Source organism: Scyliorhinus canicula, chromosome 17, assembly GCF_902713615.1.
Source record: "Scyliorhinus canicula chromosome 17, sScyCan1.1, whole genome shotgun sequence".
Classification (NCBI taxonomy): domain Eukaryota; kingdom Metazoa; phylum Chordata; class Chondrichthyes; order Carcharhiniformes; family Scyliorhinidae; genus Scyliorhinus; species Scyliorhinus canicula.
The window spans coordinates 29,647,883-29,660,477 of NC_052162.1; the positions used below are offsets into that span (position 1 = coordinate 29,647,883).

General features: G+C 54.1%; 1 protein-coding gene across 1 annotated transcript in view; it reads left to right on the plus strand.

Moving 5' to 3' along the window:
• The first annotated feature begins 5,368 nt into the window (after nucleotides 1–5,368).
• Nucleotides 5,369–12,595, plus strand: part of alg13 (ALG13 UDP-N-acetylglucosaminyltransferase subunit) — a 141,183-nt gene continuing 133,956 nt past the window's right edge. The window contains exon 1 of the mRNA XM_038776124.1: nucleotides 5,369–5,525. Within this exon, the coding sequence (XP_038632052.1) occupies nucleotides 5,445–5,525 (81 nt within the window). The 5' untranslated portion in view covers nucleotides 5,369–5,444. The remainder of the gene's footprint in view (nucleotides 5,526–12,595) is intronic.

Below are 12,595 nucleotides of genomic sequence, written 5' to 3' on the forward strand. Positions count from 1 at the left end.
GACTGTCCCATTCACCCTCTCCACCTGCCCGTTTCCCCGGGGGTTGTAGCTGGTTGTCCTGCTTGAGGCAATGCCCTTGCTGAGCAGGTTCTGACACAGCTCATCAGTCATAAAGGAGGATCCCCGGTCGCTGTGGATTTACGTGGGGAAACCGAACAGGGCGAGGATGGTGTTGAGTGCCTTGATGACTGTGGCAGACGTCATATCGGGGCATGGGAGGCGAAGGGGAATCTGGAGTATTCGTCGACCACGTTAAGGAAGTACATGTTTAGGTCGGTGGAGGGGAGGGGCCCTTTGAAATCCACGCTGAGGCGTTCAAAGGGGCGGGAAGCCTTCACCAGATGCGCTCGGTCTGGCCGGTAGAAGTGCGGTTTGCACTCCGCGTAGACCTGGCAGTCTCTGGTGATAGCCCTGACCTCCTCAATGGAGTAGGGCAGATTGCGAGCATTTATGAAGTGAAAGAACCGGTTGACCCCTGGGTGACAGAGAGCGTCGTGGAAGGCCCGGAGTCGGTCCACTTGTGCGCTGGCACATGTACCTCGGGATAGGGCATTGGGGGGCTCGTTGAGCTTACCGGGGCGATACAAAATCTCGTAATTGTAGGTAGAGAGCTCAATCCTCCACCTACAAGATTTTATCATTTTTGATCTTGCCCCGCTGTGTGTTATTGAACATGAAGGCAACCGACCGTTGGTCAATGAGGACAGTGAATCTCCTGCCGGCCAGGTAATGCCTCCAATGCCACAGTTTCTACGATGGCTTGGGCCTCCTTCTCGACAGAGGAGTGCTGTATTTCGGAGGCATGGAGGGTGCGTGAAAAGAATGCCATGGGCCTGCCTGCCTGGTTGAGGGTGGCGGCCAGAGCGACGTCTGATGCATCGCTCTCGACTTGGAAGGGAAGCGTCACGTCGACTCTGTGCATCGCGGCCTTGGCGATGTCGGCCTTGATACGGTTGAAGGCCTGGTGAGCCTCGGCCGTCAGGGGGAAAACAGTGGAGTGAATGAGTGGGAGGGCCTTGTCCGCATAGTTCAGGACCCACTGGGCATAGTATGAGAAGAATCCCAGGCATCGTTTGAGGGCCTTGGGGCAGTGGGGAGGGGGAGTTCCATGAGGGGGCGCATGCGACCGGGGTCTGGCCCTAGAACTCCATTTTGCACCACATAGCCAAGAATGGCTAAGCAGTTGGTGCTGAACACGCACTTCTTGTTATATGTAAGGTTCAGGAGTTTGGTGGTGTGGAGGAATTTGGAAAGGTTAGCGTCGTGAGTTTGGAATGTTCAACGGCTGAAACGGCCTGGCAATCGCAGTCCCTCGCCAGTGTTGATGCCGTGTGGACAGGAGGTGCCTGGCGTAGAGTTTGTTAGTCTGCTGCGTGTAGTTGTCTTTCAGAGGCGCCATGACCTCAGCGTAGGTGGGCGCGTCCCGGATGAGGGGAAAGATATCGGAGCTCAGCCGCGTATGCAGGAACTGGAGTTTCTGTGCCTCTGTGGGTTATTCTGTCGCAGATCCGATGTAGGCTTCAAAGCAAGCTAGCCAGTTGGCGTTGTCTGCTTGAGGGTGCAGCTGCAGGCGATCTGGCTTGATGCGGAGGTCCATCTTTATAAAATCTCAGCTTAATAAATTGATGCACTATCAATTACGACGAGACGAGAGTAGAGAGTAATCGAGGCTTTATTTAGCAGAGATGTGTAGCCCGTGCAGCTGCTGCCGAAATGACTGCAGCTCGGTGAGCACACACATTTATACTTCGCCTACTGGGCGGAGCCAGAAAGCAGGGATCTACCCCCATACCTGTAGTACAGGAGCCTTACTGTATTACATCACTTATATGCGATGTATACAAACAGTGGTAACTACCACACCCCTCAACAGTGGCGGAATCGGTCCAGGTGCCAGTTGTGAAAGTCCATGAATTCTACGCTGCCTCAACAGTTAGTCTGAGAAACTGAGAATCTTGCCCAGTGTCCAACTGTTCTAGTATTATCGTATTGGATAGTCGTACCCCAGGAGGGTGGCTCTGTCAACTGTCGACCTCTTCCCCTACCTCACTCTTCCTATCTCTGTCCTCTTCCACTAGTTCTGCCACCTGACACACTGGTTCATTCTTCCTATCTTCTTCCCTACGATAATTTTTCAACATATTTATGTGACATATAATCGGTCCTTCTTCCTCCAGTCTGGAGTATCTATTAGGTAAGTCACACTAGGGGCAGCACGGTGGCCTAGTGGTTAGCACAACCGCCTCACGGCGCTGAGGTCCCAGGTTCGATCCCGACTCTGGGTCACTGTCCGTGTGGAGTTTGCACATTCTCCCCGTGTTTGCGTGGGTTTCGCCCCCACAACCCAAAAATGTGCAGAGTAGGTGGATTGGCCACGCTAAATTGCCCCTTAATAGAAAAAATAATTGGGTAATCTAAATTTATAAAAAAAAAGGTAAGTCACACTATTCACCCTCCTAACGTCCTTATAGGGGTCTCTGAATTTCGCTTTCAGTGCTTCGCTCTGCAAAGACAACAATATCAGTACCTCATCTCCAGTTTGGAATGTTCTGGACCTAGGATGTTTGTCTGCCCACATTTTCAGCTTTGCTCCCAAAACCTTTAAATGCTCTTGGGCCACCTGACAAGCTCCTTTGTCTTTCCAGAAAAGTCCACATGAGGACATTGAGGATTTGTCTTTTTGTTTTAGAAACTTCTCTTTCATCAACTTTAATGGACCCCGTACTTCATGGCCATCGAATAATTCAAATGGGCTAACCCCAGTAGATTTGTTCGGAGAATCCTGGGTGGCAAATAGCTTGGTCCCAATCTCTTGGACATTCAGGCCAATGCATCCTAATCATGGTTTTGAGAGTCTGGTGATATCTCGCCAAAGCTTCCTGAGTTTGTGGGTGATAGGTGGTCAACTTTAGTTGCTTGATACCTAAGCTATGAATTATGCCCTGGAAAAGTTCAGAGGCGTTTGCTCGTGCTGTTGCGGGTGGGGGTTTAAACTAATTTGGCAGGGGGATGAGTACCTGAGCAGGGAGTTAGAGGAGATGGAAACAAGGTTAGAAACAAAACACAGAAAAAGTGAAAGCAAAAGAGGAATACATGGGAATAAAAGGGAAAAAAATCAAACAGTGGTTTGATTGTCCATAGAGGTGAGCTTATTAGACAGAAAGGTGGTAGAAAAATAAAGTTAAGGCTTCTGTATATTAATGCACCACAGCATTAAAACAAGATAATGAATTGACGGCACACATAGAGTTAAATGAATATAATGTGGGCAGCGCGGTACCAAAATGGTTAACATGCTTCCTTAGAGCACCAGGGACCTGGGTTCAATTCCGCCCTCGGGTCATTGTCTGTGTGGAGTTTGTACTTGTCTTGTCTGCGTGAGTTAGCTGTGGGTGCTCCGGTTTCCTCCCAGAGTCCAAAGATGTGCAGTATAGGTGTATTGGACCATTTGGTGGCGATATTCGTGATATCGGAGAAGCCAGAGCTGATGGAGGGGAGGGAAGCCAACGTTGTGCCCTTTGCCTCTCTGATTGCCTGGTGGCAAATCGTATTAGAGTTGCGGTCAGCAACGCCACCAGAGGTGGCGGCCTGGCTGGGTGACTTATATGACATTCTTTGGCTGGATAAGATCAAATACAAGTTGATTCAGCGGAGGGTTTCGAGGCAAGATGGGGAATGTTCATGACCGTGTTTGAGGAGTTGTTTGTCGCGGAGGGGTGGGGGGTGGGGGGGGCGAAGGGGAAAGATTTCTACTTACTATATAATCGTGTGTTGGGAAGTTTTCCCCCAATTATTTACGTGTTGCAACTTTTCATATACGTTTGGAATAAAAACACATTTTTAAAACAAATGTTGACGCCGACGCAGAATTCATGGACTTCCACGACAGCAATACTGGCGCCGAACCTGGATCAATTCAGCAACTGTGTGGGGCCTAGCACCCGGCACCACGTGGGACACAATCGATTCCAATGAAAAATGGTGCGGGGTTCGGCGGGTCTGTGATTGACATTAGGGAGGTTGATAATATACACATTACAATTCCTACACACACTTATCCCAGCCAACAAGCTGGCACTGATTGTGCAGGAGCACACCCATACTGTTGATGGGTCGGCTGGGGCCAGAAGGCATCGGGGGGATGGCCTGGGGAGACATTTATACGACCCCTGACCCAAGATTCACAGTCGGCTGTCAGCAGCATGCATAGCTGTCGGGCTGCTTTTTGAGCTACGGCAATGGTGTTCCGTGCCCGTCCATCCTGACCCCACAGCTCCTGGCCACGTCCCGATACTTTCTCCGGCCCTGGCAGATGCCCCTCCAATGACAAACCATGGCGATGTTGCACACTTTCTGTATCCCCTTTCTCCCTCATCAGCCATGATCCTGGTTTTATCATTTTTAAAAGCACAAGTGATCCACCCCGTCGGGAACTTGGCCCATCGGAGGTGGAGCATCGCGGAGGCCCAGGAGAATACTAATATGCAAACGGTGTCTACTATACGTACGTTCCGGACCGCAATGACGCTGCTGTTGAGGTGATGGAGAATCACGATTTGGCATCAAATCAGTACCCTGTGTGATTTTGGCATCGGACCTATTCTCCGCCCAATCGCTTTTCCCAATTTCGACGTCAGCTAACGGAGAATCTCACCCATAGGGCGAATTCTCCCAAAGGGAGACAAAGTGACGACGGCGGAGTGAAAACTGGAGTGTTTCACTCCGGCGTCGGAGGCCGCTTCTCGCCCCCTATTCACCCCCCAGGAGCGGCGGCCCGTCAATCTCACGAGCTGGGCCTTGACGCTTGCGTCAAAGCGACGCCGCCTGAATGACGTCACCCGCGCATGTGCGGTTGCTGTCTTCTCCTCTGCTGCCCGGCAAGACATGGAGGATTGATCTTGCGGGACGCTCCGCCCATCCGGGCCGGAGAATCGCCGCTCCATTCTCCGAGCGGCCTGTTGCAAAACGTGACACGCCGTTTTGGGGGGGTTGGGAGAATCTCGTGCAGGTGCCAGGGTGGCGTGATTCGCCCGGCACTCCCACGATTCCCCCACCCGACGTGGGGTCGGAGAATCGCACCCATAGTCTCCAGGTTCAATACCGGGTCTCCCACTGGGATATTTCTCCTAAGGCAGCTATTACAAACAAGCTCAGGATAGTCCGGGTTCTTGTTATCGAATGCTTTTGTTGACAAATGGCTTGTATGTGAATATCAATTGAGAGATATTAAAATACTCTGCACAAGCTCTCACTCTGGGGATGACATCTACCTTGCACATCACAACACTCTCTGTATTTGCTGGGGGTTAAACATCAGATAACACAGAAAGGGGAAAGGTGTTGGAAGAACGGTGCCACCGCTTTGTTTGCGCTGCTCGGCCACCCGAGCACCTTCGGTCGGCCACCCGCCTCTGGCGGTTGCGGCCTCCCAGATTAGGCAGCAAATGGAGTCGGTGTTTGTGACGGTCGGAACAACGAGTTTCGATCAACTCATCCAGGAGATGTCATCGGAAAGGACGGCGCGGGTGGGTGGACTCAGAGACTGTGGGGGGGGGAGTGGAATAAGGCGGGGGAGTGAGGAGGAGAGGCCGAGTGAGGATGGATTGCGGAGGCCTGAGGCTGTGAAGAATGAAGCGGGGGTGAAGGGCAAAGTGAGGGAGCATTGGGGAGAGGGGGTAGTGAGAGGAGTCAGCTAGTGGGGGGAGTCTGGTGGTGAGGGAATGAGGGCGGAGTCTGGGGGTGAGGGAGGAGCCTGGCGGGAGTGAGGGCGGAGTCTGGGGGTGAGGGAGTGAGGGCGGAGTCTGGGGGTGAGGGACTGAGGGTGGAGTAAGGGGTGAGGGAGTGAGGGCGGAGTCTGGGGGTGAAGGTGGAGTCGGGGTGAGGGAGGAGTCTGGGGGTGAGGGAGTGAGGGCGGAGTCTGGGTGAGGGCAGAGTCTGGGGGTGAGTGAGGGCAGAGTCGGGGTGAGGGAGTCGGGGTGAGGGAGTGAGGGGTGAGGGAGTGAGGGCGGAGGGAGTGAGGGCGGAGTCTTGGGGTGAGGGAGTGAGGGCGGAGTCGGGGTGAGGGAATGAGGAAATGAGGGCGGAGTCTGGGGTGAGGAAATGAGGGCGGAGTCTGGGGTGAGGGAATGAGGGCGGAGTCTGGGGTGAGGGAGTGAGGGTGGAGTCTGGGGTGAGGGTGGAGTCTGGGGTGAGGGTGGAGTCTGGGGGTGGGGGAGTGAGGGTGGAGTCTGGGGGTGGGGGAGTGAGGGTGGAGTCGAGTGAGGGTAGAGTCTAGGGTGAGGGTGGAGCCAGGGTGAGGGCGGAGTCTGGGGATAGGGAGTGAGGGCGGAGTCTTCAGGTGAGAGTGGAGTCTGCCGGTGAGGGTGGAGTCTGCGGGTGAGGGTGGAGTCTGTGGGTAAGGGTAGAGTCTGGGGATGAGGGAGTGAGGGCAGCGTCTGGGGGTGAGGGTGGAGTCTGGGGGTGAGGAAGTGAGGGTAGAGTCTGGGGGTGAGGGTGGAGTCTGGGGGGTTAGGGAGAGGGCGGAGTCGGGTTGAGGGAGTGAGGGCGCAGTCTTGGGGTGAGGGTGGCGTCTGGCGGTGAGGGAGTGAGGCTGGAGTCGGGTTGAGGGTGGAGTCTGGGGGTGAGCGAGTGAGGGTGGAGACTGGGGGTGAGGGTGGAGACTGGGGGTGAGGGTGGAGTCTGGGGGTGAGGGCTGAGTCTGGGGGTGAGGGACTGATAGTGGGAGAGAGGGTGAGGGGTTGGAATAAGGGGAGGATTTAGGAGGAACATGAAGTGTGGTGTGAGGGGGGTGATGGATAAGGAGGGAACAACGGCAGATACTGGGAGGGGTTGGGGAAGATTTGATGGAATGGGTTGGACGGGATAAGGGGAAGTTGGAGCGGGTGGAAGTGAGATGGGAGGGGGATGTGAGCAGGCGAAATGGGGATTGAGGGGAATAGGGTGAGTGTTAGAAAGGACAATGTTGGAGGGGGAGGGCGTATGAGTTGGGGTATTGCAGCTCTAGGGGTGGAGTATGGGGAGGGAGGGTGAAGTGGGAGGGGGTGTGGGGCAGTGGAGTGAGGGGGAACAGGGAGTTGGGGCGAGGAAGTGCAGTGGAGGTGGGAGCGATGGGGAGGTTAGATGTAGGGGCGGAGTGGAAGTGAAAAAGAGGGAATGAGGAGGGGAATTAGGGCAGAGGGGAGGAGTGATTGGGCCAGGAGGGGTGGAGTGAATGTGATGGTGACGTGGGTGGATTGGGCAGAGTGAGGAGGAAATGCAGAGTCTGGGGAAGGGGTGTGGTGGTGGAGAGGAACAGGAGCGTGGTGAGGGTGGGGAAGAGGCATGGCAGGGGAGGGGGAGGGATACTAGGGGCTGGTTTAGCACAATGGGCTAAGACAGCTGGCTTGTAATGCAGAACAAGACCAGCAGCGCGGGTTCAACTCCCGTTCCAGCCTCCCCGAACAGGCGCCGGAATGTGGTGACTAGGGGTTTTTCACAGTAACTTAATTGAAGCCTACTTGTGACAATAAGCTATTATTATTATTGTGGTGGAGAGGGGCAGAGAGGACTATGGTGGGAGAAGAGGACAGGCGTGGCAGGGAGAGGGCATAGCGTGTGATGAGGAGTGTGTTGGGTGGGGAAGAGGCGTGGCAGGGGAGAGGGCGCGTGCGGAAGGGGCTTGGCGGGAGAGATCGGAGTGGGGTAAATGTAGCAGAGAGTGGGGCTGAAAGGCAAATTAAAGACGTGTTGAATTTTCTCTGTCAGTCCTATGAACCGTTTTCATACATATCTGTTCGAAAATCATGCATTTTGAAATTTAAATTGGAATCAGAAACGTAATTTCTAAATTTTGGAGATGTCATCAAATTGTGGCCTTGAGGTAATAGTCATTAAGCAACTTTTATGCTGTAACTGGAGCATTCCTGGGATATTTTGATAATTTCTCTGCAGCACATCAGTGAGCCAAGAGGAAAGCCTGGTAGTTGAAAGTTGGTTAAAAGTTGTATTATGGGCATATTAAAGATCCCAAGGAGAATTAATTTTAATGTGATGGGTGCTTGTGCCAGTTTTCAGGCATGATAAACATCTTGACCCTGAAGTGATTTATTTTTAAAACTTCAATTGTTGGATCTCGACCCGTTCCCCACCCTCATTTGTGAAATTTAAAAGGAGAAACATATATTAACCCCTGAACTGTACCAGCCCCCGAGCGGGACGCCACGAGGCCAGGTGCGAGCAGGAGTCCCAATTGCACCACCCGGTGCAATTTTGCACCCCGGTGTTTGTTTTCACGACGCAGGAGGACTGCAGCTGCTCCCCGACCCCAGGGTCTTTGGGCAGTGGTGGCATGGAGGGTCCCCCCTTTACCCCAACCTTTGATGCCGGGCGCCCCAATCTCCATTCCGGAGCTTTTCCAGGAACTGTTCCCGGATCTATCTGGTGGCCCGGGTTGCAGAAGGAGCTGGGTCTGAGCCACCACCTCCCTCTGGCCCGATATCCTGAGAGGAGCCCACAAGGAACCCTTCAGTCGACGATCGGGGGGGGGGGGGGGGGGGGATCAAGGCAGATTCAGGGCTGGTTGGTGGGTCTGTGCCGTCCACCACACTCAAAGATAGCTGGGGACTCGGTCCCAGAAGGCGTCTGCCCAGAGGAGGACATCTGCTCGGTGGGGGGGCACAGGTGGCATCTATACGTGTAAACCGTGGTCGCCAAGGCCGAGTGCAGCTAGCCCTCGACTGGTAGTCAGATGTGGTGCTGCTTGTTAAGTCTTCCCGCGCCTATGCTAAAGAGGCAGGAGATGCAAAAGCAACCGAGCAGCGGCAGCTTAAATTATTCCTCGCCGGACACCAGAAGGTGCTCCATCCGAGCACTAAAAAGGTGACGGTGAATGTGCCACCTTACTGCTGACATGGAGGTGACCATAGCCAGCCTCAACGTCAGTGGTAGCAAGGACATGCACTACAGGTTGAAGCACATCTCGGTTCTCTGAGACGGGAAGTAAGCTGCGTGCTTCCTGTGAGAAACCATCACTGCTCTGAGACACAAAACAACGTGGTCCTGGAGTGGCGAGGGAGGGTGGGTTGTCTACCTGAGCCACCTGACCTCATGTTTAGGCGGGGTAGCTATCTTGGTGGCGACACATTTTTAGCCGGAGATCTTGAGGGTTAAGGAGCCAGTGCCGGGCCGGTTGCTGCATCCTACAGTTCACGAGGGGGGGGGTCAGGTACTTCACTTTGTGAATGTCTACGCTCCCCAGGTGTCCCCTCAGCTTGGCACCATTGCCCTGGGTGAGTGCATCGTCCTCGGGGGGGGCAGGGGATTTTAAACGCACCTTTGGGACAAGGGACTGCCTCGGTACCCAGGGCAGCTCTTGTGCAGTGGTGAAGTTAAGGAACCTGGTTGGATTCTTCGACTTGGTGGACATCTGGCGGACTCGCCATCCTGACTCCAGCGTCTTCACCTTTGTGAGGCCTGGGTTTGGAGCGTCCTGAATCAACTGTCTACATTTCAAGGGCATACCTGCCCGCATACCGATGGCCTCTGTGCAGCAGGTGCCGTGCTCGGACAACTGTCTAGTGTGGGAAAGGCTGGCCTATCTCGCGCTCAGTCACGGTCTGCGTGTTGGCACTTTAACAACCTGCTGCTGGAGGACGATCAGTTTCTGGGCTTGTTTCGTCGCTTCTGGGCCGGCTGGAGAAGGAAGTAGGGAGGCTTTCTCTCCTTGAGGTTATGGTGGGACGTGGGCAAGATTCAGTCAGGAGTATGTGAGTGGGTCAACAATGAGGCGGAAATCCAGGAGGAGTTGGAGAAGGAGGTGCTCGACCTGGAGTCATCTCTCAGTCAGCCCACTGAGGACCTTGCCCTGCGGCTGGTCTACAGATAGAAGAAGGGCATGCTGCAAGACCTGAAACTTGTTGGGTCCTGTGGCACATACTTGAGGCCACGGATCCAGATCGTGACGGACATGGACAGCAGCTCCCCCTTCTACTCGCTTGGAAAAAAGGCATGGGTCTGCCAGCAGCTCCTTATGCTACTGCCGGACTACAGGTCTCTCGTCTCGGATCCTGTGTACATCAGGGCCCAAACCCAAAGCTTATACAGTGCCCTCTTCTCCCCGAATCAGTCCAAGTGAGAAGAAGGGGGAGCTGCTGTACATGACGATCTAGAACCGTGACCTCAAGTATGTGCCACAGGACCCAACAAGTTTCAGGTCCTGCAGCATGCCCTTCTTCTATCTGTAGACCAGCCGCAGGGCAAGGTCCTCAGCGGGCTGACTGAGAGATGACTCCAGGTCGAGCACCTCCTTCTCCAATTCCTCCTGGATTTCCGCCTCATTGTTGACACACTCACATACTCCTGACAGAAGGCATGCACTGAATCTTGCCCACCTCCCTCCATAACCTCAAGGAGAGAAAGCCTCCCCACTTCCTTCTCCAGCCGGCCCAGAAGCGACGAAACAAGCCCAGAAACTGATACTTGTGGAGTTTAGTGGGAGGACCTACTGCAGGATGGCCCGGAGGGCACTGGGAGGCTTGATGCTCCTATAAGCCTGGAGGAGCTGACCGGTGCCCTCGACAGCCTGTCCAGGGCCAAACCCCGTGGAGTTCTTCAGGGTGTTCTGGGGCGTCCTGGGGAGTGATTACGCAGCAGTCCTGGGCAAAAGTATCGCTATCGGGGTGATGCCCCTCTCGTGTTGCATGGCCACCGCTGCCAAAGAGGGGGGGATCTCCACCATCTTAAAAACTGGAGGCCGGTCTCCCTCCTCAGCACGGACAACAAGATCTTTGCTAAGACGATGTGTTTGCTCCTTGACACCGTGCTGGACCACATGATCCATCTTGACCAGTCCTTCGCGGGGCGGGGCGGCACCTTCTATGACAACATCTATCTGGTCCAGAACCTGGGTCCATCATTCCCAGAGGGCTGGTCTGTCAAGTGCCTTCCTGTCCCTTGTTCAGCAGAATGGCTCAACAGGGTGGATCACAAATATTTATTCAGAATTCTGCAAGCATTCGGGTTTGGGAAGCATTTCGTTGCCCGGATCTGACTTCTGTACACTGCCGCATAATGTCTCATTAAGATTAATGCATCCCTGACGGCGCCCCTTCACTTTAGGAGAGGAGTGCATCAGGGATGCCCCTTGTATTGCCAACTCTGTTACATTTGCGTGGAGTCTTTCCTGCGCTTTTTGAGACTGGTTCTGTGTGGGCCAGGCATTGGGGTGATCCTCATTTCGTGTTCACTGACTGTTGACCTGCGGATGATGTGAGAGTGCCAGGCTGTGTATTCCACCATTTCCTCAGCCAGGATCAACTGGGCCAAGTGTTCAGGACTCCTGGTGGGTCCATAGCAGATGGACCCTCTTCCAGAGGAGCTCCGCCTTATCACTTGGAGAAGGAACAGCACCCTCTACTTGGGATTCCATCTTTGCCTGGCTGAGGAATCCCGACTGGCTAACTGGCAGAAGCTGGAGGCCAAGGTCACCGCTCACTTGAGATGCTGGACAGGACTGCTCCGAGTACTGTCTTACAGGGATTGAGTTCTCATCACAAACCAGCTGATAGACTCCATGTTGTGGTACCGGCTGGTCATTTTGACCCCTCCCCCTGACTTTGTCACAAACCTCCAGAGAATCTTCTGGGACAAGAGACCGCACTGGTCACTGTGAGGTTCTGCGTCTCCCGCTTAAGAAGGGCTGGTGTGTCTTTACCCAAGTGACGACCTTCCGGCTTCAGACCTTGCAGTGATACCTTAACATTGAGCCCCCTCCACGATGGTGTGCCCTGGCGACTCATTTCTTCAGCCAGGTGCACAACCTAAATTATGACATGCAGCTCTATTCATAGAACTGCGGGGTCTTCGTTACCCGTGTTTTACCAGGACCATCTCAAAGTTTGGAGCCTGGTCGCCTCGTGCCATAGCTCTTCCCCCATCAGGATTGATGGCTGTCAAGAGGGAGCCGCTACTCAGGAATCTGCACCTCCACCGAGTGCCTGATGGAGGAGCGGACTGTGGCTGCTGGACTGACTAGGATCGGGGACGTGCAGGGTGGCGGAGGAGTGGGCTTGATGACACTCCACGAGTTAGCACAATGTGCGACAGTGGACATCCGGCTTGCAGCCGATGCCATCCGAGACTTCAGAACGGTCATACTCGGACCCGATGGCACTCACGGTCTAGAGCAGGGGTGGGCAAACTACGGCCCGCGGGCCGCATGTGGCCCGCCAAAGGTATTTCTGCGGCCCACCAAGTCATTAAAAAAAATAAAAAATTTTTTTAAGGTTAATTGGGGGGGGGGGGGGGGCTGTTGGGTTACTTACTGGTATAGGGTGGATACGTTGACTTGAGTAGGGTGATCATTGCTCGGCACAACGTCGAGGGCCGAAGGGCCTGTTCTGTGCTGTACTGTTCTATATTCTATATGAGGTGCCCAGAATCATAACCGGGTGAAGTAATTATTTTACTTAATATACTATGCGGCCCTTTGTGAATTGTGAATTTCTGAATGTGGCCCTTGCACGGAAATGTTTGCCCACCCCTGGTCTAGAGGATGCACAGGTGTGTGGTGGTCTCCCGTCTGAGCGAACCTCTTGCTGAGAGGGAATTCCACATTGGT